The sequence below is a fragment of the Gymnoscopelus braueri genome, assembly GCF_963280865.1.
Source record: "Gymnoscopelus braueri genome assembly, chromosome: 18".
NCBI classification, from domain to species: Eukaryota; Metazoa; Chordata; class Actinopteri; order Myctophiformes; family Myctophidae; genus Gymnoscopelus; species Gymnoscopelus braueri.
In genome coordinates, this window is record NC_137618.1 from 35,458,012 (window position 1) to 35,481,222 (window position 23,211).

Here is a 23,211-nt window from a genome sequence, read left to right on the forward strand (position 1 = left end):
CAATTTCACCTATCCATGGTAAATTCTCTGGCACCTTTGACTTAATGGTAATATTCTATGTTCGACACCATGGACTGAGGAGCTTTTAATATTCAATGGCAGTTTCGTGGAAACCCAATTAAGCATTAGTCACATACAGTCGTCAGACATGACAAAAGTGCAACCACATAATTTAGGAATAGCCTTTGGTTGGTCTTTTTAAAAATCCTATCAACAGCAGAAAGGAAGTGTTTCAAAATGTTTCTGCAATAACTTTCAGGACCAACCTCAAGAATTTGCTGCGCACGGAGTTCTTTCTCCATACGAATTTGCTGAATGCGCTTGATCTTCTCCTGGTAAAAAGGATGAGAGCAAGATCAAATGAATTAACTTTTAAGTCATGCATGTTATAGAGAGGGGAGTGGTGGGGGGAGGGGGGGGGGTGAAGAAGCACAGTGGGTTCTATGCAGATCAGGAAGGTGCAGCATCTTGAAGGTTAGCATCTTCCCTTTAGAATTTCAAAGCAACTCGACCGTGCTTTAAATATTTTCACATCGGAGGGCACAAACCCTGAATACCATTTGTTTGTCGATGCCACCAGATTAAAAGAAAATCTGTCAAAAAAGTTATGCAGGCAGTTTGGTCAGCAAAAACCTTACTTGCTGTTTGAAAACCTTCATCTGTTCCTTCCTTTTTCGCCTCTCTTCAGCAGCCATGATTGCTAGAAGACACAAATCAATTAAGCTTCTGTTATACAGAATGTGGTCAGGATTAGAGATAAGTGAAGGTCTGATTAGAAGCCAGAGGCTAACCTTGTTGCCTTCTTGCCTCCTTTGCTGCTCGTGCCATGGCCTGCTTCTCTAGCTTCCTCAGCATTTTGATCTGAGCTGCTTGCCGGGCGATTTCTGCAAGACGAGGAGGAGGACATGTTAGAAATGACTGGCTTAATGGAGGTAAAGACAACCCAGATGCCCCAGTGACCTTGCTAAAAGGTGATATGACCTTGAGCTTCCAGCTTACGAAGAAGCTTGGCCTCATTGGCATCATGGAGGTGAATTTCAGCGACATTAGGAGGATGTCCTTTCCCTCTCCTGGCTCCGGTGCCATCAACTGCCTGTTGGTTCTCCGACTTGTTGTGACGGCTACGTCTCCCATCCATCCCTATGATACTGGGAACAATCTCCTCCTCAGTAAGCAAGCACCACTGTAAACCCTTAGTAAATGGAAAGAGAAGAGACAGGTGGTTACAGCTCCAAGATGCTAAGCATGGATTATACATGATTTCTAATTTTGGATAAAATGTGTAGATTGTCGTGTTCCAGTCTTTGAGGGTGGTGTGAATTCCCAGTACTACTATAGCCACTGATTGTGGCTAGAATGATCACAATAAGATTGTTTCTTAAAAGTCCACAATTCATTCTGTGCAGACTCTCAATTCAACATTAAAATGTTTTACAGATTACGACAGTGTCACCACCGGATCAAAGACTACAAAATTACCCCCCAAAAAGATTTTAAAATAATAATAATACAAAAATGCTGAAAACAGAAATAAATTAGTTAAGCAATTACTGTACCTGGGGCCCTTCTCTGGCTTCATAGAAGTCACCGACTTTAATCTTTGTACTAAAGCTGAAGTTGTCCCTGGAGATTTCAGTTATTCCGTTCCTGGATAAGTACTGCAGAGAAAACAAAGAAGACTATCTAAATTCAGGCACACTTTTTCCAGGTACAGCAATTACTATCAAATTGGGCACTTCTGCTGTCATTTACTCATCTGAAGGTAATTAACTTTCACAAAACACTCTTCAGAACGTACACTCATTCAAAGAATACTGAAAAATAGTCCATACAGTTTACCTGTAACCCGCTATGGCCTTACCTTCATTACATCGGGATACTGGCGTAACTTCTTCGCACACGGGGCGTAGTAAGCTACCTCTCCTTGCAGACGGCCTCCCACGGTCCTGATACGGGTCTCTCTCTGCCACCTGAGATAAAGGAAGTTCGAGAGTCTGTATTCAGCCATAAATATCTCCCACTTATTCATAGCTCCCCGCAGACACGGAGGTGAACTACTCTAAATGAGCCATTTGCAGCTGCTCGCTGTGCGCTCAGTGGCCTGGGTACCCTCTGACTCTTTTTAGTAATCAGGCTTTCCTAGATGGCCATAAGCCAAGAAGCACACCACAGTTCCCATGAGCTCCGCTGGAGTGCAGCCACAGCGCACAGAAAAAAGGCCTGTGGGGTCTTTGCACCGGGACAGCACGGCGGATAATATACTGTATGGGCTTGTCGCCTCTCCTTCCCCTGTGAACCTGCTGATGAAAAACATCCTCGGCAGATGAAAGACAACCCTGATTCTGAGGCTGTGGCATTTGTTGGGGAGGGAGCCGCTAATGTTGCATGTCTGTGTTGAGGCTGGATGTGATTAACCCCTTGTATCGGAGCTGCAGCGGCTCATTTCCTGCCCGCTGTGGCCCACGCTGGTCAAGTCTGGATTTGTGTAGGGCCCCTTTTAGAGGAAGCCAGGGTTGTTTACTGTGGTCTACTTGTAACATCTTTACACGGAGAAAGTACTGTACTGGAAATTAAAGTTAAAGTGTCGTGGTTGGGTAATTCGGGATCTTTTGAAAGACACTCTACCATGTACATGGAGAGAGGGCGGCCACACTGCGAGCAAATCTAACAATAGCTGTCTGTGTCAATTAATTGTCATGACAATTGCGTACACACATAATGCTTTAATTATGCAAGTAGCTCGCTAACAGATTGGTGCTATGTTTGTAGTAGAACACAGTAAAATCCTCAGTGTTCATTTATCCATTTGTAACTCAGAGAATGTACGAATGGAACCAAATTGACGCGTTCCATTTGTACACTCTCAGAGTTAAATTAACACTTAAGATTTTACAGTGTAGTGTGTGTGTGTGTGTGTGTGTGTGTGTGTGTGTGTGTGTGTGTGTGTGTGTGTGTGTGTGTGTGTGTGTGTGTGTGTGTGTGTGTGTGTGTGTGTGTACGGTATGCATGTGTGTATTTAGAGTGAGGTCTCTCACCCAAAATCAAGAGGTAATCGCAGCACTCGCTCATCCGTTACCCTCCTCCTCTTCCCTGATCCTAGGAAACAGGAGAAATGACTCATTGCTTCTGGCAGCTCCTCTGTGACCTGAGCAAATGCACACAACCTGCCATGTTTTGCAGAGGTGCCCTTTCCCCAAAATAAAAAAAGGTCTGAGTCATCTCATTTATCACAGGGGGGACTGTAAAAAAATAAATCCCCAGAAAGGAAGAGGCCATCGTAGACAGTATCAGTCTGTTCTGGACAGTTGTTTTACATTGAAAAATGCAACGCTACACAGTTAAAAAAATCTTTCTTGGAAACCCAAGTGTCAAGCCAAAAACAATCACGTTTTAAACCGATCTAAAAATCTATCTTAAACATTGCAAATAACGATTCAAAGGACAGGGGTTGGGAAATCAGTGTTACTCCACAGCTGAACTAAAGGAACAAGAATTGAATGCTTTTCCCACAGGCAAGTGACAATCCAGCTTCACAAGTAATGTAATCTGCTCTATGAGTCAGCATAGCATGGATCAGGTTTATTAAACATCTGCCTGGCTGTTTTGTATAAAGCCAAATGCCTGTTGGATATCATCAAAACAATGACCAAACTATTTCTGCCATTACGTTCACTTGGAACTGAAACTAAATGTACAACAATCTTTTCCTGCTGGAAAAGAATACTGGCTCTTTCTTCCAAACTGGATAATGTGACGAAGCAGAGAGGGGGAGAGGCGATAACAGTCTGGGCTGCCAACAATACAGAAATTGCAGCGCTGACTTTGGCCGTTATGCTGTTTTGATATCTGAATGACCAAGACTTTCTTGACGTCGTGAACCACACGCTAATGATCTTTTGTGACCTGAAGGAATCTCATACTATTGTTGTGTTGTAACTCTAGCATTCGGCTTGTGTCATTCTATTGTGTGTTTAGGTGACTGAGACGCAGGGTGTCTTTGTTACCGGGTGATGTGGCGAGTAAGGAGGGGGACGAGGAGGGGCCGGTGTCATAGAAGGTCACAGCGCCAGGGACAGACAGGCCACAGGGCAGGCTGGGGGGCTTGATGACCTGAAGGTTGAGCGGGGAGCAGCTGGTTGAGAGGTTGGAGGACGAGCTGTGGAGGGAGGTCTGGCAAAGTTTCTGGGGGGTCCGCTCTGCATCCGTGTCTGTCTCATCGCGTTCCTTCACGTCTTCCTCAGAGCCGTCAGAATCGCTCTCCGGATTACTCTCAGACTCTGCGGGGGGGGGGAATGCCAGCGTGAGACAAAGAGGGAAAAAGACAGGGAGATATGATGATGAATAAACATATTCCAATTAACAGTCCTCTCACATCCGAACCACAGGTGAGGTTGATAATCTTTTAGTTTTTTCAAAGAAACCTCTTTAGAACAGCTTCTATGTTTAATAATGCGCAGTATATCGGCGGCACTAAATCAAATTAAAGACCAAGCCATCTGACTGACCTGACAGGCTACCGTCAGAATCTACATCATCGTCATCGTCTTCATCATCATCATCATCGCCGTCGTCATCATCATCGTCATCATCCCCCAGTGAGTCATCAGAGTCCTTGCTGCTGGGAATGTCAGACTCTGTGCCTTTGAACAGTTCTACGAGGGGCTGGGACATGGTTTTGGAGAGGCTCTTTCCCACATGTAGAGGCTTGGGAGCCTTGTTCTTCCTGGGTCTGTGGGTCAGGCCGGATGAGGTAGAGGCTTTGGATGGACCCACAATGGTAGCTGAGGGCTCCTTGGTGTCAGAGCTCAGGTTGACAGGCATGGGAAAAGCAGGGATGGTGGCTGCCAGTAGGGGCTTGCTGCTCTGGCTACGGGGCTTGGAGAGGAGGGCCAGCGGGGCGTCTTGAACAGGACTGTGGATGACCCCGTTAGGATGGTGGTTGAGGAACAGGTTGGTGTGGTTGCTGTATGGGGGTGGGAGTATGCGGCAGCCGAGCATCTCTGGAGACAATTTAGGAGGCGGCAGCGTCGAGGTGGAGGAAGCCAACTTTTTGTGACTTTTGTACATGTCCTGGTTTTTCAGTGGCAGAGGGAACGTCTGTTTGAAGGAATCTTGGGGGAGGAAGGGCTATATGAAAGAGCAAAGCAATTTAATTATTTGCACAGCGTGCGACTCATTTCCATTACCATGGATGTGTGAATGGAGGTGAAGTATATAATGCAGTGTTATTGTTTTGGGAGAGAAAAGACAATGAACAGAAGACTCTCTCCTGCCAGCAGCGATAAAGCAAAGAAAGGCTGCTGAGCAAAAATATATTAAAAACCTTCCGCTTAGTGCAATCATGTGGGTTTAGCTGTCAACTTATGTTTGCTGGTTTTGTCATACCACAACGATCGACAGCTCACATGCATTATTATGGGATTGTCATATGAATAAAATAAAAAAACTCGTCACAGATTGCCCCACTATCGCCGTTTCCCAGAGTAGTGACAATAATTGAATCCTTTAAAAGAGGCAGATTTATTTTTCTTGATAACAATGAGCATCCCAAAGCATTACAGAGTTAATTGCTTGTCAGCTTTAGTGAAGTATTTCCAATAAAACTAAATGCATTGTCACTTTCACACATGTGGAGGGCCAAGCCAGCATACAGTACAATCAAAGTGCTGATAACAGTGCTTAGACGTTTAATTTTCTGTTGAGAGGGAACCCAATGACCTTCTAAAAATCTGCATGTCAGAAACAATGATAGCCAAACGGATATTAAAACATCCATGAGCAAAATCCTATAAAAGAGCTATTACAAAAGAGGATGTAGAATGGAACGCATCTGCTTTATAATAATTAACTTCAGCTGAGAGTTTTAGTTTTATTCAGTAACTGAGTAACAAACATATGAGATGAATAAAATTTGAAAAATAAACAAAAATCAGCCAAGATGTGATAAGTGTAAATAATCCACAAGATAACTCACCTGCTTCAACTTTAAACTGTTTGTGTGCAATGAGGCTTCATCTAGGAAGTTCCTGCTGCCCGCCTTTATGCTATCCATGATCCTTGTGTGCTTCGGAGACACTGTCAAAGACTTGGGTTTATGTGAGGGCGAGAGAGTTGGGGGTTTGGGCGAGGAGGACAGAGAGGGGGGTTTCGGGGACGAGGAGAGAGACAGGGGCTTGGGAGAGGAGCATCGAGAGAGGGGTTTGGGTGAGGCGCAGAGGGAGAGAGGCTTAGGAGAGGAAGAGAAAGAGTTGTGCTTCGGCGAGGGAGAATGAGGGAAGTGCTTTGGCGACGCTGCGAGGGGGAAGTGTTTGGGCGAGGAGGAGGAGAAGTGCATCGGCGAGGAGGATGAGGAGGAGAGAGAGGAGAAGGGCTTGGGCGAGGACCTGGGGGGCAGAGGGGAGACCTCCCGATGGTGGGACTGGGTGACCATCACCAGGGGCTTGCTGCCAGCCACCAATCCTGTGGCCTGGATGACGCTGGTATGCTTCTGGCCTTCCTCCTCCCTGGGCTTGGAGCTCTGGAAGAGTGCAGCTGTGGACCGGAGCAGGGCGGCGTGGTGCGGCGGGAGAAGGAGGTATGAGGAAGATGGAGGAACATCATCGCAATGCTTCTGAGAGGTAATGCTCAGACTTTCCCGTGCCTCACTTCCCTCGGCTATGGAAGGTCTCTTCCTTTTGCTCTCAGCAGGGTTCTGTGTCAGTTCCTGGGTTTACCCAGAAGGGTGATGAGGGGGATGAGGAAGAGGGAAGCAGGGGACAGGACAGTGTCACGTCAGTACGTAGGGGCAGCTAGCATACACGCCAAGTGTGTCACATTGCATTTGCTCTTGACATTTTAAATCACACTAGCATTCAGCGCATTTGCACTCAGAAATACTTTGTGTAAAAGAAAAATAATACTGTAAAACCACTATTACAGAATTATTTTGTAATATATATATTTTACCCTTTATCAAGATAATATATTGCTACAGAATTCACTATCTGAAATTAAATCTTCAGCTCATCACATGTTTGTTCATTTGCTTATGCTATGTTGATTGAATACATAGGACCACAATGGAAACAAGTCCCCAGGACTTGTTTGTTTTATCCTTTTAGCCTTAATATCTTACTGTACCACGTGCCGTTTACATTTCTGACTAATAAAGTATTCAATCAAACAAAAAACCTTCCTGACGTCCCATGTACAGTATTTGTTCAGATTTTTTTTTTGCCCGTTTCATCCAATGACAAATATTTCATTGTCTTCATGTGTCCCGTTGTTCAGCACAATCAAGGCACACACAGAACTGCAAATAGATGTTCAAATAAAGATCTTTGATCGAACACATGCCTTTTTTGAATTGTTATCGACTCTTCTCGAGTTTTAGCATAAAACTGTACACATGAAATAGCAGTTCAAGTCAGCTGCACACCTTTAACTTCCTTTTCACACGACTCTCCTTCTCAGAGTCAGAGTCCTCGCTGTCATTGCTCGGATCTTCATCGTCGTCGTCATCCTCGTCCAGGTCATCTAAATCACTGCTGCTCTCCCCGCCACTGGAGCTGTCTGACGAGGAACCCGATTGGCTGCCGCTCATGCTGGACGTCTCCAGTGCCTTCTTGTTGAGCTTCTAGAACAAGACAATGGAGTCCGCATTTCTCAGTCAACACAGTAAAATCCTTCTCTGGAGAGTGTACACATATAACCAAATGGACTCGTGGATCCATTTGGTTACATGTTAAAGCTCTAATATTTTGTCCAATCTGTATGGTAGAAGTATTGTTAACTCATTCAGTGCCTGACTTATTTCTGGCAGTTTGGCTCTGAGTGCCAGAGCCAAAATTCATTGTAAAAAAAGAAGTGCTTAGGAGCCGAGATACAGCCTTTTTCAGTAAGAAGTTAAACAAGAAGTGAATGGAGCAGAACATTTTCAAATCATGATATCTTGGGTTATGAATTTTTTTTTCTCCAAAATAATAATAATAATAATAATAATAATAATATGCACACATGATTTGGCAACCCGGGAGCCAGCGAACACAAAAAAGCTAATTAACAGCTGACATTTGGGGAAAGCGAAAAACGGGCTTCGGTGTTCCGTGCACATGGTAATGGTCAATGGCTGTGTGCAAATTCAGATCAATTGCTCCCGCCACTGAGGAGAACCGGGCAGAAGAGATTTTGGGCTCACCGCACAGACAGATATAACTTATGCAATTGGGGTGGTTGTATTTTGTCTCCCTTCTCTTCTATTGAGACATTTAGATCCTGTGTCTAGGTTGGACACAACCTTTGACACAATCCTATTTCTGGTTTGACACAAATTTTGACCTGAAGGTCTAAATTCAATTTCTCCCCAGAGCAAGCAGGTAGGCTCCATCATCTCAGTGGTAAAAGAAAATTCTGCACTTGCGCAGGAGACCCAGGTTCAACAGGAAACAGGAAAGTTACATAGATCAGCTTTAAATGAACACTGAGATTTTACTGTGAAGTCAAATGCAAGGAACACAGTAATGTTATGTCCGTAAAGTCAGCAATCAACGACAGTGTATCAAGTGTGCACTTTAGTAAAGATTATATAATATGTTAGTAAATATTGACCTTTTCTTTAGTACTCTTCTGTTGCACTTGGACCACATCCTGGCTGCCCTTGCGACTCCTTCCACTGCCATTGGCGGTCTTGGTTTTCTCCATGGTTCCCTTTGCTAGAAATGGAAGGGGGTTCCCAGCAGATATAGAGGAAGTGCTGCCACCATTCATGCTTCCGTTTACCCCTATAGAAACAAGCACATTGTGTGTCATAGTAGGTAACCACGCAAGAAGACCCGCTTTAGTAGTGGAATGGACTGAAAATAAGGGAAGAGACAGAGATACCAACTTTTAAAAATATCAACTGCACTTCATAAGGAAAAGCTCATTATGTTAGCAGAAGTATTTTACTATTGTAATATATGCATAGAGGGGCACCTTGCACCTGCTTACAAGCCGATGTATGAATTTGCATGTCTTGCTTTTGCCTCAGGGGTCAATTACTCGTATAGATATTGTACCTCAGCCCATAATTCTCTTATATAGAGTAATTCTGTGAATTACTGAATGGCTTCAAACTGCCTGGCTGTGTACTGCACCTTTGGCAGCGGCTCGTCCATTCTTGCTGGGGGTCCTTGACTGAAAGTTAGCAGGATCATGGCTCTGGAAGGGGGTTGCAAAAATGGGAGGTAGACCCAGGAGAGGAGGGAAGAAGGCAGCTGCTCCTCTGCTGTGTGCCTCAGAAGCCCTCCACCAGTCTGAAATAAGAGAGAAAAACACTGTCAGTCTTTAATGGCCAATCCTAAACCGTATATGAACTGAATGATATCTATGAGACCTGCGCTTACTGTAGGCGTTATCAAGGTGATGAGTGAGTTATCACTCCTATCACACAGCCTGTATTAAGTCGTATTTTTACCTTTGTACTGAGCTTCATACAGATGACCCATGCATTCCATGGGCTGTGATTACATTCCTTTATTCTTAACATGTTGAGGGTAGTAAATTCAAAACAGACTCCCATGAGTTCATCCTTGCAGGATAGAACTCCAGATTTGCAACCCTTCTGCTGGACGTTTCACAGCTGCAACAACACAGCCTCCCAGGAGCAGCATTCCCTCTAAAATGGCATCTGCTTTCTAAAATGGAGTCCTTTGTGTTGTAATCATCACTCAGTTATCTCATTCAGAATGCATTGTGTCACAAAGAGTTGTAAGAGAGAATCTAGGCAGTCATTATTTAAAAGATATAAGATGCAAATGCAACGGAATCCTAAAATCAACACCAGAAATGTAAATAAGTGTGCCCGAATCATTTCTATTTTAGGCCATGGTATTGCTGTGAACGGTCGAGCTGTCTTGGGAACAGATAGGCCATATCATAAAAGTGATTCATGCCGTCATAGCAGGGACCTTTGTGGGCGTTGGGTAGGAACAGGAAGACACACACACACACACACACACACACACACACACACACACACACACACACACACACACACACAGAGAAGTCTTTCTTCCTACACTTTGTTCATTTAAACAATTTCATAAAAAGGAATTATCATGACGACTTCAGGAAAACAACACTGCCACAGAAGTAGACTCTGGTACATAAAACGACAGCTTCCTTACCTGGAAACGTACCAAGCTGAGAGTGAGCAGCCAAGGCAGCGGACACGCCCAGCGTCCCCAGGCCTCCAAACTCAGAGCGTCCCGAGCTTGTCGTGTACAGCCCAAACGCTGGATAAGGAAACGCACCGGAGATGCCAGACATGTTGAAATGTGAATCACCCGCCGTCCGGAACAAATGGCCTGGAGAACAAAGAAGACTACTTGAAGCATGTTGATGATTCAAATGAGAGAAAAAAGGTACCGTACTCGTCCATGGATTTGAAATACCATGTCTGAATTATTCATTTGTACAATCATTAATTCTTAATACTGTGACAAAGTCTCATTTAGGGATCTCTTTCAACACCAGTTAGTTGATGTTTTTATGCATTAACAATAAGAGACATTAGAGGATGTAAAGAAGCAGACTGGTTATGCTTGATCTGCTCAAACATGCTTAAGCAAATAGGAAACACAGCAGCCATGGGAGCCTGGGAATCTGTTCAGAGCGATGATCATGAATGTTTTAGGGTCTGGGGCACCCGCTCATGTTTGAATAATTAGAGAAGTTCAGGAAACTATTACAATGTAAACACTGCGTGATGTACAGTACCATTAGGAGACTGTGTATTCTATGCTGTCAGTCTTTCTGTGACGGACATATCTGAATAGTGTAATTCAGCTTCAGTTTCCACCAGGACTTGAGAGTACAGAGCAGTGCTGACCAGAAAGACACTTGAGCTCAATAGAATCCATGTTCGCAACATATCACCAACTTTGTCCACTCACCTGGTGATATAGTGAAGCAATAGCAAACATATTTCATGGAAATGTCAACACCGCACACAAACTGGGTGGAAAAAAACGAAAAGAAAAAAAAAGCTTGTGTCGGCTTTTCTTATCTGATGCCTGCGTCAGGTGATAGTAGGCATCAAAACCCATGTCTGGACGAATCCATCACAGCACTGTTTAGACCAAAGTATGAAAGAGCAAAGTCCTAAAATTGAATGCCTTCTTAAGTTACTTCAATGATGTGCAATATGCGAGGTAAAATGCTCCCTAGGTTACAGTAGCTAGCTAGTGCATAAGTAATTTTCTAGCCACTGCATGACAACATCTATGACGTCACTAAGTTTAACACAAAATAGATGAAACTCTCATCAAAACAAATGGAATGCATTTTGCATGACATTACAGTAAACAGGTTTCAGGATACAGGACCGGGTGTGGGAACAGAGTAATGTGATCCATTACTGAGCAATCCCTCTCACGTTATATATTCTCGTTTAATCTATGTTATGGGTGTTTATTGTCTGGCATCTGGTTTGTGACTGGTCTATAAACCTATTCGGGGCAGCAGTAGGTCCTCAACAATGCTGGGTGACAATTTTATTTACAGCATAAAATCTCATCCCTAAAATCTTAGTCATTCGTCAAATAATGGTACAAAGTAAAATCCTCAGCATTAATCTATCCATAGGACTCTGAGAGTGTACAACTGTAACCAAATAGACACGGGTTCATTTGTCTATATTTGTACACTCCGAGTTAAATTAAATTTTTTACACATAATGTAAAAATTATGAGATTATTATCCTTCTATAAATGCGCAAAATCTCTGTCCACTCGTGTGTGTGTGTTTGTAGTTCATGCATCTCGAGAACCGTCCGTCCGACCGACCGACTCTGAGGGAGCACCGTGCCCAGTGTCGAGTCAGGGGATAGGCGGTTGTCCAGAACTGTCGATCCGCCCATATACATATATACGCATATAGATACGCAGACAGACAGACAGACAGACAGCCAGGCATGGGTCTATTTCTTTAAATGTGTACAAAATGTGAAACAACTCTGATTAACAACAAGTGGCCATGATTACCATCTTATGCTTGGACTTCCTTTACATCAAGCTTGCAGGCTTTCCTGCGGTCGGTCATGTCACTCAACCAATCAAATGACAAATGGGTGTACACGAGCAGCAAAAGGATAAGTTTCCCTTTTTATTTACCAGGAGAAACATTCGGAGTATGATGATACCAAATATGATACCACTGCTATCTCCAGAGGGTTACTGGGGGGAGAAAAACAACAACTTTGAAGTGTTGTTTGCGCAGCTCGTTCTTGAGAGACTTTTGCTGCTCTTAACCTTGCAGCAGATCCTTCTCCACTAATACATTCTGGAGGGATTTGCAAACAACCCATATCGCCGTCAATTAAAATCCATTAACATAATACTTTTTAATTGCTTCCGTGACCTCATAACAAGATCAAGGTCATTGGTATTCCGAATGAGTCTCCCTTTGTCATTCAGATGTGGTCCAAGTCGAGAATCTATCAAGACACTAGCAATTCAAGTTTTTTGTGTTTTGTCGTGTTTTTCCTTTTCCCCCAAAATAGAGAAAAGTGCCGATCTTCGCAACACGTCACGATGCAACACCTTGTAGATTGGCTATTATTGCAGTGTATAAAATAGGGCTGGTTAAATGTGTAAAAAAAACAATTCTTTCACAGGTTTCAAAACAAGGGACGAGTGGTTAGGGAGCGTACCACATGGGCTCAATTGCCCATGTGACAGCAAGTCCCCGGTTCAATTCCCAGCCGGCCGGACCATTTGCTGCATGTCACTCTCCTACTCTCTCCGTATTTCCTGTCTCTCTCCACTGTATCCATCAAATAAAGGCTCAGAAAGCTAATAGGGGAAAAAAAGATTTAAAAAGTCATCTCACCTAGGCCAAGATGGAATTAGTTTTCAAGCCATGACTACTGAATACACTAAGAGGTACTGTAGAGCAGTGTATATCAACCCTGGCAAACGTCCCAATTTTGGGCCGGGGCTACTGCTGAGGTGTGCCGCGCCGTTTGAAGAAGGTTTGAAAAAATATAATTTTTTATTTAAAATAAATTATTTTTTAAACAATAATAATAAATCAGGCATGCAAACAGCCCCGAGGTGAAAAGGGTGACAACATGCTGTTTTTTTCGGGTCAGGTGTCACACTATTGCCCTATTTGGATTAAAAACGGCTAGTGGAAGCTGAAAAGCTACAAGTTTGCATGTCTGAATAATGCAAAAACAGAAATATTTGTTTGCATTTGCTTTTTTTCTATATATATATATATACCGTATATCTAGGTGTGCCCTGGGATTTTTTGGCTATGCCAGGTGTGCCTTGGCACAAAAAAGGTTGATAGACACTGCTGTAGAGGACATTCCTTACTTAGATAAATTAATCTAGCGAGTGTAGAGTAGTTAGTGATCTTACAAGTGTACGAAAGCTCCAGCGTAATTCAATCACTTAAGACTGGCTGTTGCCAAAACTGGGCATGTGATATCTTTTCTCTGCTTTCCATGGGGGGATAAGAAATCGCTTAAAAAGAACTCAATTTACTTCCTCCTCATAACAGCAATGTGACTTCAGAGATGCCACTGTGCTTTAGGCATTTAATGCGGTGTTCAGTCCCAAATAAATTATCTGGAAAATCTCAGTGCATGTTTAGTGTTGGGTGTGTGTGTGTGTGTGTGCACGCACGGGGTGGGGGGTGTAATGAATAATTTATGAGAATGTCTCTAATGTGGTCTTCATTGTAACAGCATGACAAAAAACACAATTTTTTAGGGCATTTCTTATCATGAAAGAAAGGGGGGTGCAAATAATTTAAAAAAAGAAAATCACAAATCACAGTGTGAAAATTTGCATGTTATTTTCTGGTGAGGGGTAATCTGACAGCCTTATGCATCACCAATGCTCACTGCATAATGGCTTTGACCACAATTAGTATTCAGAGAAAACAAGAGGATGTTCGCGGCAGCACACGCACCCCATGTGAGGCTGACAGACACGTCAAAATCACATGGGCTAAACTGGAGCTAAAGGTTGTCAACAGACATCCGCAAGGGTGCGCACAGCTTTTTAATTGTTGGCATTCATTAATTCAATGGCTTTTCAGTTCCTACCCAAAACTGTCAGAAAAGTGAGACTGGCTGGCAGAAGATGCTTTCAGGTGGCTTAATGATGCACAATCATAATTACTTGTGTATGTAAAAGCGCTCCCAAAAATGTGTGCCGAATATTAAAATATAATGAGCTAGGAGTGAATAAGGCATCAAAACAAAAAGGTTAGATTTTGTGTGCAGCCTACAGTACATTCAATCTCCTGCATGGACAATGTGCAAATGTGGTGTCAAACAAAAAAAATATGGAGGTAGCTTTGATGTGAAATTCCTAAATAATTTAACTCTGCCTCTGTGTGTGTGTGTGTGTGTGTGTGTGTGTGTGTGTGTGTGTGTGTGTGTGTGCACGACTGCATATAGAAGATAGGCGGGAGAGTGGGTGCACATACCACAGGTGGTGAGAGGGGAGGCGGCTGCCGGGCTGGGGGCCGGGCTGCACTTGGCAGAGGGTGACTGGGGCTGGGCTGGGGCAGGGCCCGGGGAGGAGCTGGTTGAAGAGGAGGCCATGTGCAGGGAGGACGGAGCCGACGATGGGGAGGCCAGCCGCTCTCCAGACTCCATATCTGTCAAACGCAATCCAATCAACACTTTTACAATAGCATGGGAGGAAGAAAAAAAAAAGAAGGAAAAAAAAGAAAACCAACAACACTCATGCCACATACCCCACTGAGACTTTCTCTGACACACATCTGAATTGCCCTCACAACAATACTGGAGCCTCGGAGAAGCAAAAGACCTCTGTGGCTCCAAGTCTATGAGCTGGCCTTTGTGAGGGCCTCATTGAAGCCTGCTGTTTCACTCACATTATCACAAAGGCAAGAGGAAGTGCAGCGAGGCAATCGTGAACACACTTTCAAAATAAGCACACACGAACAGATAAAGGCCACATACACCAACATAGCACACATGCACACACCCCTGCTGACAGATGTTCTATGTACTGGGCTTTTCCTCAGCTCTTTTATAAGCCATGCAAAAACTGCTGCTGTGCAAATGCGGTATCAATCTTTGGAGAATATTAGACGGCTAATGAAGCCCTCTGATAAAGCCGTGATACTGCACATTAAACAAGAGGAAAGTGCAACCCTTGATTTATTGGAAACGCGTTGCGTTAGAGTCTGCTCCACGAATTCAAATATTGGCTACTAGATTTACTAAGGCCTGTCATGGTCGTCACTGCCTCTCTTCTGTTGACCCTGGCCCCGGTTGCTCTGCCCATCATCCAAATGAAGCCAGCGTGAGATTCTTTCCTACTAGTCCTTTCATCAGCACCACATCTCCTGGCTTTTCCATTATTTATGCCACTTCACATCCTGGCGATCCTGGTGAAAAGCCCACATCTGAAATCCTCTTTAACACAGCCTACCAGATTGTGTTCTACAGCCCGCCTTTGTTATTGTATTGTACATTACACAAACAATTTCTAGATCTCCCTGGTGACTCTCCTCTGCGGAGAGAGCAGGAGCGGGGTGATTAAATCGCGGAGACAAAGCTATCCTCTGAATATCAAGTATCATCCCTCGCCAGGAACAACACTGATGAGACGCAAATTACATGAAAGCAAGCGCCACGGTGCACGGGAAAGGCCATCGCTTCCTGTGGCTGTGTGTGTGTGCGTGTTTGCCGCTTTAATTTACAAAAAGGACAGAGGAGAAGTCGTCATTATAATCCCCCTCTCGAAAAGAAAAGCATCTGCAGTTTGACGTCGACTTCATCACATGCTTCTGCACTCATGCTTCATGTGTGTGGATGCTGTGTGCTCGTTCTAAGATCTAGTCTCAACTCTGCACACTAAACTGTTACACTAATGAAATTAAACGACCCAAAAAGTGTGGCAGTGATTTTCACCAGGGCGGAAGGAAAGACGGTGCCAAGATCCAAGCACTAGTGTTTGCGTGACTAATATGTGTGGTACACATTTAATTTCCTAATTATTTACCCACTTCTTCATTTTACTGTGAAATGTTGCAGAAATGATTTCCTCTTGGGCAATCATTTCTTTCTACAGCAAACGCAAACTGACATTTTCTGTCAATAGCAGACCTGAGGAATAATTTTAGAACAAAAACAGGTGTTTCCTCAACAAATGCTTCAAACTGGTTACAAGCTGACAACACATTTGAAACAGAACTGACACAACAAAAAACAAGAAGTATGACAAATCTACTGCACACAGGCACAAAGTATTGCGGCTGCAAAATAATAGAGCATTTGTAGAATTTAAAAAGCCAATCCTGCCTTCATTAGGAGAAATTAAAATGGGCTTACTGGGAGATAGCAGTCAGTATTCAGGATGCTATATAACCTACGAAAGTAGCTAAATTAATATGACTAGTGGCGTGTGTATCTGGTCTCTGGCTCCTGACAGTGTATGAGACTCAGAACACACAATGCAGACGTTCCAAACAGCAGGGCTGCAGGTCCCATGAAAGCGCCATCTATGCTAATGTACCGCAGATGATTTATTGGAGAAATGGCTGTGGCTGGATCAAAGTCACGTCCACAGATATGACACCACACACACACACACACACACACACACACACACACACACACACACACACACACACACACACACACACACACACACACACACACACACACACACACACACACACACACACACACACACACACACACACACACACACACACACACACACACACACACACACACACACACACACACACTATAACTTAAACCCAGGATGACACATTAAAGCGTAATGAAACACTTTTCCAATGCGGTCCCGTCCTGATGAAACAGTGCACAAATCATGCATACAAGTAAGATGCCATTGATCACTTACACATAGATGGATTGTATATAAAATGATTCATTATTTAATAGATAATTCCATTAAAACAGGGCAAAACTACTTTTCGTTGGACTCAATCGTGAGACTCAAAACTAGCACAATGTAAACAACTAAAACTGTTTATGGAATTGATTTTTTTTATCAGTGTATAGAATTCAGTTTGTCTAATAGAGATACATACCCCTACTTCATGTTCAAGTTGAAAATGTATGCATAATCTGGCCATATCTATCCTCCATCCAACCCGTTGTGCACGTGTCTGAATTATGTGTGTCTTATAGAGCCCAACCAATATATCGGCCATTATTTGACTGTTTGATGACATCGGTATCAGCAATTATGCAGCCACTGTGTCCCGATGTTGCAACGCATTGAGCTTGTAGATAGGCTTTATTTTGTATTTTTTATAGGGCTGAAGTGGTTATTGCTTATGTGTTTATTTTTTATCTATCAAAAAGGTCAAGATTCTGCATTAAAAAAATATATAATTCGGTCAAAACAACGGTACTCTGTGGTCTAGGACTCTCCAAAATCGGGACCGGACCAAAAACTCTGGCATCGGTCGGGCTCTAGTTTCTTGTCCATCTTATTTCCTTCCGCGGTAACAGATGGCTGATGCTAGCAGTGATAATCCCACAACACAGTCATCAGCATGGATCAGCAATATTCAGACTGCGGACACAATGTCTTCACAGCTAATGGAAGGTGCCGGGGCAGGAAAAGGAGAAAAGAGAGAAGGGGGACACAGACACTATGATATACAGTAGACTACAGTTTCTCAACCCGTGGTCCAGGACATAATTACAACTGGTCCATGAGGAAATGTTTTTAAATGCTTTAAAAAAATATATATATATATATACACACAATATATATATATATATATATATATATATATATATATATATATAAAAAAGCTTGAAATCAAATATTGCCTGTTAAAGGCTTAATATACTTCATTGCACGCGGTGCGCACCAAAAATAGTGGATCTACAAGCCAACAAATGAGCTTGTAGATCGGCTATTTTCGGTGCACAACACCAGCAACTAAAAATAAAAATCAATAAGATAAAATCAATGTTTAATATTAATACAAATAAATACATTTGAAATGACTACTATGCCTTCTTATACACTAAATGTTGATATTGCTGTGGGGAAGTGCGGTGGGGTGGTTTCTTGAGTATTGTTCGAAACTATGCTAGTGGTCCAGGTCCAGAGCTCAAAATGCTTTAGCCACCATTCAACAACTCTGTTATGTCTGAGGGCTGCAACACTCGCTGGCCCCCCCATTCCTGGCCGGATCCTTTGTGTCCATTTAGCTCAGCCCACTCCCATCACAGCCTCACACGGACACATCACAGCATACAGTACACAGCTAAATCCTCGGTGCTATTCAACTCTGACAGTGTACAAATGTAACCAGTTGGACTTTTTTTTCCCTCAGCTCTCAAGAGTTAAATTAGCCTAACACTCAGGATTTTACAATGTACACAGCAAAATCCTCAGTGTTAAATGGCCCCATAAAAGTGTACATTTTTACTCTCTCATAGTTAAATTAACAGAGGATTTTACTGTGGAGATGCTCACGCAGTATATACACACATTGTGTGTACATGCACGCACACACAAATGAGTAAAATAAACAGCGAGTGACTGGATAACAAACTCATCCATAAATATGGTAAATAACTACCGTGAACGCTATTTATCGTCTGCGGCCTTAAACGTCTAATGATTAGCTGTAGACCACAGTGCCCCCCCACCCCCCCACCACCCCTCCCTCCCTCCCAAGTCCATCTGCTGAAGCATGAGCATATTTTTCTCCCTGGTTGGCTCCTCCAACGCGGTTGCCTGGTGACACCAGCCTCCCCTATATACCTTCACAAATCACTGCTGGTGTCCGCCATCCCGCTAAAACGCAATTAAGGGAGACTTCTGCTACAGTGGACAAATAGCGGCGGCCCGCTCGCTGTTTAGCCGGAATGATTTGCTGGACGCGGAGAGGGGGAAAAGAAAAGGGATGTCACGAGCAGGAAGAGGCTGCCACCACCTCCCCCAGTGGGCGACAACACCGAGAGGGATGTTAACGCATTGAGACCGGGAACGCCTCCGTGTCGTTTTAAGATTTCTTTGGGCTATTCAAAAATGGCAGATATACAAGCTCATAGCGCGGCACCGAGTGCCGCGCTATGAGCTTGTATATCTACCATTTTTGAAAAATCTTGAAAATGTGTGCAAATATTTGAATATATGTATTTTTTTTAAAGGGATTTTTTTTTACTTCTGGGGGTCCCTGGAACAACATTTTTTGAGATGGGGGTCCACGGCCAAGTACATATAATTTTGGGGGTCCTTGACATGAAAAAGGTTTGAGAACCACCGACAGAGCAACAATAGTTTTTCAGAAAACCGTTCTAGATCTAGAAGACATTTGCCTCAGGTCTTAATGGGTTAAGATTAAAAAAGCCTCTTACCGCCCACCCTGCCGTCATCGTGCGTGTGTGTGTGTGTGCACGTGTGTCACGCAGGAGAAGGGCTCCCAGTGGGGCCCCGCCGACTGCTACGGGGTGGAGGATTGGCGGAAAATGGCAGGTGTTTGAGGCTCTGTGTGGCCCAGGTGCGTCACCACTCGAGTTCAGCGGTACACCCACAGTTCAGCTGCAATGCCACGCTCCTCCGAGCTTCAAACAGCGGTGGGTGCGTTCTATCCATGTCCACCCACCACTGAGTGACGAGCTGCCACTGCCCCGGGGCACTGGACGCCCACGTCACCTTAGACAGTGATGAAGTGTCCCTGTCTGGGCGGCGGGGGCCCCACCACCAACCCTCTAATGGAAGAAACTTCAGACTGACCCGCGTTCCGGGGGCACGTCTGATGTAGAGCGCCACTCTCTGGTGTGGTCAAAGCAGCAGGGTGACTTAACCCCATTGAGACCGGGGAAAAGCATCCGTGTCATTTTAAGGGCTATTCAAAAATAGCGGATCTACAAGCTCATAACGCGGCATCGAGTGCCCGCGCTATGAGCTTGTAGATCTGCTATTTTTAGAAAAATCTTGAAAATCTGTGCAAATCTTTGAATATATAATTCTTATATATTCATTTGGGTACATTTGTAACTCAAATCTTTGCTTCTGGGGATTCTACAAATGTCTTCTAAATCCTAACAGTTTTTTGAAAAAAAACAGTGGTGCTCCAACTTTTCCATGTCAAGGACCCCCAAAATGATATGTATTTGGCCGCGGACCCCCATCTCAAAATATGTTGTTCCAGGGACCCCCCCCCAGAAGCACAGGTCAGAGTTAAAAATGTTCGCTTTAAAGACATATATTCAAAGATTTGCACACATTGTCCACGATAAAAAAAATAAATGGAGATCTACAAGCTTGTATATCTGCTATTTATCACTTTAGAAATCTAAAATGACACAAGATGCTTAATGGGTTAAAGGGGCCACCCACACAGACTTTGTTGTGGTGTGAATGGCACGGTAGCTACACTGTTCAATCATGAGTGTTGATTTAGGGGTCCATTTGGTTACATTTGCACACCTTCAGAGTTAACCACATGAACCCTAGCGTACCTATTCAGTGCATGTCATAATAGGCAAACCTTCCACTGAAAATAGCAGATCGACAAGCTCACAGCCCACTGCGTTGCCATGCGTTGTGAGCCTGTAGATCCGTTTTTTTCAATGAAGAGATTTGGTGTACAGCGGGAAAAAAAGGAGGGAACCAAGTATAGACCCTGCCCTGGGGTCCCCCCGCTCAACAAAATGGTCAAGTGGTTAAAATAACACTGACTTTATACTGTGTAAAAACGTTTGTCGGTTAAGAGCTTTGGTGTAAAGGGGGGAAAAAGCGGTTCGAGTGAAGAGCCATCTGAGGTCCAATTTACTAAGCCTAGAGGGTTTAAGTTGTTAAAAACATTTCCCAAAACCTATGCTATGCCAGGAGCCCAATCAGATGTTAGTTATTAGTTTACATCTCATAGAATGTTTGATGATGAGGTAGTCGGGGGAGCATTTATGAGCATTCATTTAATACATTTTTGATGACATGGGAACATTTTCCATTATGGAAACTAATACACTGGGTGTGTATTAGGGCAATAAAAATGATAATGCAATCATCCGACAGAGCATAGCAGGCAAATTTGCTGGGTTTACAGCAAGCAGCATACCGTTTTTGGAGTAGATGTCTAAATAAAGTTACTGTACATCCAAACTCAGCTTTGCATACAACAAGCCAATGCCTCAGCACAATCGACGAGGCTGTAATTACTTGTTCTGTCACCCTACATTAGTTAGCTCGCATAGGAGGCGCGCCTGCGGTCCTTCATTCAAGTTAGCAAAGCATCAGAATTTAAAAGAAGGTGTTAAACCAAAGTAACGTTTTACTTTGCAATCAACTAACAGTGACGATGCAATTGCAACAACAACTGTAGCCCAAAACAAGCAACTAAGATGTTTGTTTGGCTTTGGCTAAAACTGGCTTCTGAAGGCATTACATGAAGTCTCTACTCAAGAAAGGGAGGGGGTGTGAGCAGTATTTAAGTCTGTCGTTGTGAGAGCAGAGCTGTGCACACATGGATGCAACCAAAACATGTGGCATGTTGCTATACAATCAATGCTTTGCACATAAGGGGGCCGGTAAAACCATTCATCCCAGACAGGCTTCTAGTGAGGGCCTCTTGTTTATGTCCCATACTGGGAAACAAATGGAACCATGTGCTTCTTTTAGAGGTTGTATTCATGAATGTGTGGCAACACTGGCTGCAATCAGGAGGAGGTTGCGTTGCACTGAGCACACAGCAACATCCTCATTAATACCGTGGAGTCACTCTGTACTGTACATTGGCAGCCGACAAGATAAACATGGCCATGTCCTAAGAGCTGGAAAAGGACAAGGATTATACTCATGTATATATTGAGACAAAAAAATACTAATGGATCGTTTAACTTATGGACTTGCCCCCATAGAGGCCTCGTGTTTAAACAAAAGCCAAAATGCAGTAAAAAAAGGGGCCAGCCAAAACAACAACACCGTTTATTAAGAGTGTTGAGTGGCAGATGGCAGAGCAGTGTTGGTTACAATGGAAATGCCCCCCACCCCCCCCAGTCAGTCAGACAGTGTGTGGCACTGCCATTGTGGGGGGGGTCGGGGCTTTGGGGGGTGTGCCACCACCACATTCAAAATATGATTTACCCAAATCCATGCAATGCTCTCGTCTTACACAAAAAAAAAAAAACTCCTGTCCTCTATTCAGCACAGTGCTATAGCCATATAGTCCTGGTTATAATCACATCTTTGACCTAGTATGCTAGGGTGCGCTCAGCACAGACCTCTCCACCTGTGTTCATAAGACCAGGGTAATAATCTTTTTTCTTTTTTTTTGCGGTTAAGAATTACCCACAACACACAAAAGGGCAGACGCTCTGTCATCATCCCTCCACAGGGAACATACATCTTTTAGGGGGACCTTCACGCCAAAAAAGTAATTTCTGCTCGCATCGACTGCTTGTAACACATATCGAATGCTACTGTGAATAAAAAAGGGAGGGGTGGGGGTGGTGGTGGTTTGGGAGGCAAATGTGAACTGATGAATGATGTGAGCTTTCAGTATGACAAATGTTTGAAGAAACACATTTGTCCTTCACAGCGGCATTAGCGGCGGGTTTTTGAGAGTGTGCGACGCGCGGATCATTTCCATGAGGAGTGATCCGGGGGCGGAACGCCGGGGCCTGGAAAACAGGAATCCCACATGTTCCACGCGGACTGACATCCATCACGGACACATTCCTGGGGCTGCTGCCTTGCCTGGCCCGTCAACAGTGGGCATTAGCCATAAAATATGTAGTCCTGGGCCCCGCACATTTTAATTAGACACGTACAGAGAGAAAAGGAGGAGGCAGGGAGGAGGAGGTAGGAAGAACCAGGAGGGGGACAAGCCACTTCATTCATCCCCCAATCAACTGCAATTAATCTACTACTTCGGCTTTATAAAAAGCAGTGACCTCTTTTCTTCTTTATGTTAATGTGACTGCTTGCTGCATACAGCCAACATTTTTGAAACAAAAATTAAGAGAGAGAGAGAGAGAGAGAGAGAGAGAGAGAGAGAGAGAGAGAGAGAGAGAGAGAGAGAGAGAGAGAGAGAGAGAGAGAGAGAGAGAGAGAGAGAGAGAGAGAGAGAGAGAGAGAGAGAGAGAGAGAGAGAGAGAGAGACACACAGAGACAGAGAGAGACACAGACAGACAGACAGACAGACAGACAGACACACACAGGGGTAGTTTTGGATGAGATGTTCATCAGTCAATCC

The 23,211-nt window shown here is 43.8% G+C and overlaps 1 protein-coding gene across 9 annotated transcripts in view; it reads right to left on the minus strand.

Annotated features, from left to right (window-relative positions):
• baz2bb (bromodomain adjacent to zinc finger domain, 2Bb) overlaps positions 1-23,211 on the minus strand; it is a 63,779-nt gene that overhangs the window by 16,009 nt on the left and 24,559 nt on the right. For 7 of the 9 annotated variants that reach the window (XM_080412912.1, XM_080412911.1, XM_080412915.1 and 4 more), the window contains exons 3-17: positions 14,464-14,637; positions 10,146-10,325; positions 9,114-9,272; positions 8,587-8,759; positions 7,418-7,615; positions 5,975-6,703; positions 4,506-5,127; positions 4,005-4,277; positions 3,036-3,096; positions 1,862-1,970; positions 1,557-1,658; positions 982-1,192; positions 792-884; positions 639-700; positions 267-332 (exon numbers count right to left, since the gene is read on the minus strand). In XM_080412912.1, the coding sequence (XP_080269038.1) occupies positions 267-332; positions 639-700; positions 792-884; positions 982-1,192; positions 1,557-1,658; positions 1,862-1,970; positions 3,036-3,096; positions 4,005-4,277; positions 4,506-5,127; positions 5,975-6,703; positions 7,418-7,615; positions 8,587-8,759; positions 9,114-9,272; positions 10,146-10,325; positions 14,464-14,635 (3,210 nt within the window). In that variant the 5' untranslated portion in view covers positions 14,636-14,637. The remainder of the gene's footprint in view (positions 1-266; positions 333-638; positions 701-791; positions 885-981; positions 1,193-1,556; positions 1,659-1,861; positions 1,971-3,035; positions 3,097-4,004; positions 4,278-4,505; positions 5,128-5,974; positions 6,704-7,417; positions 7,616-8,586; positions 8,760-9,113; positions 9,273-10,145; positions 10,326-14,463; positions 14,638-23,211) is intronic. The other 2 variants (XM_080412908.1, XM_080412909.1) reach the window with 2 other exon arrangements.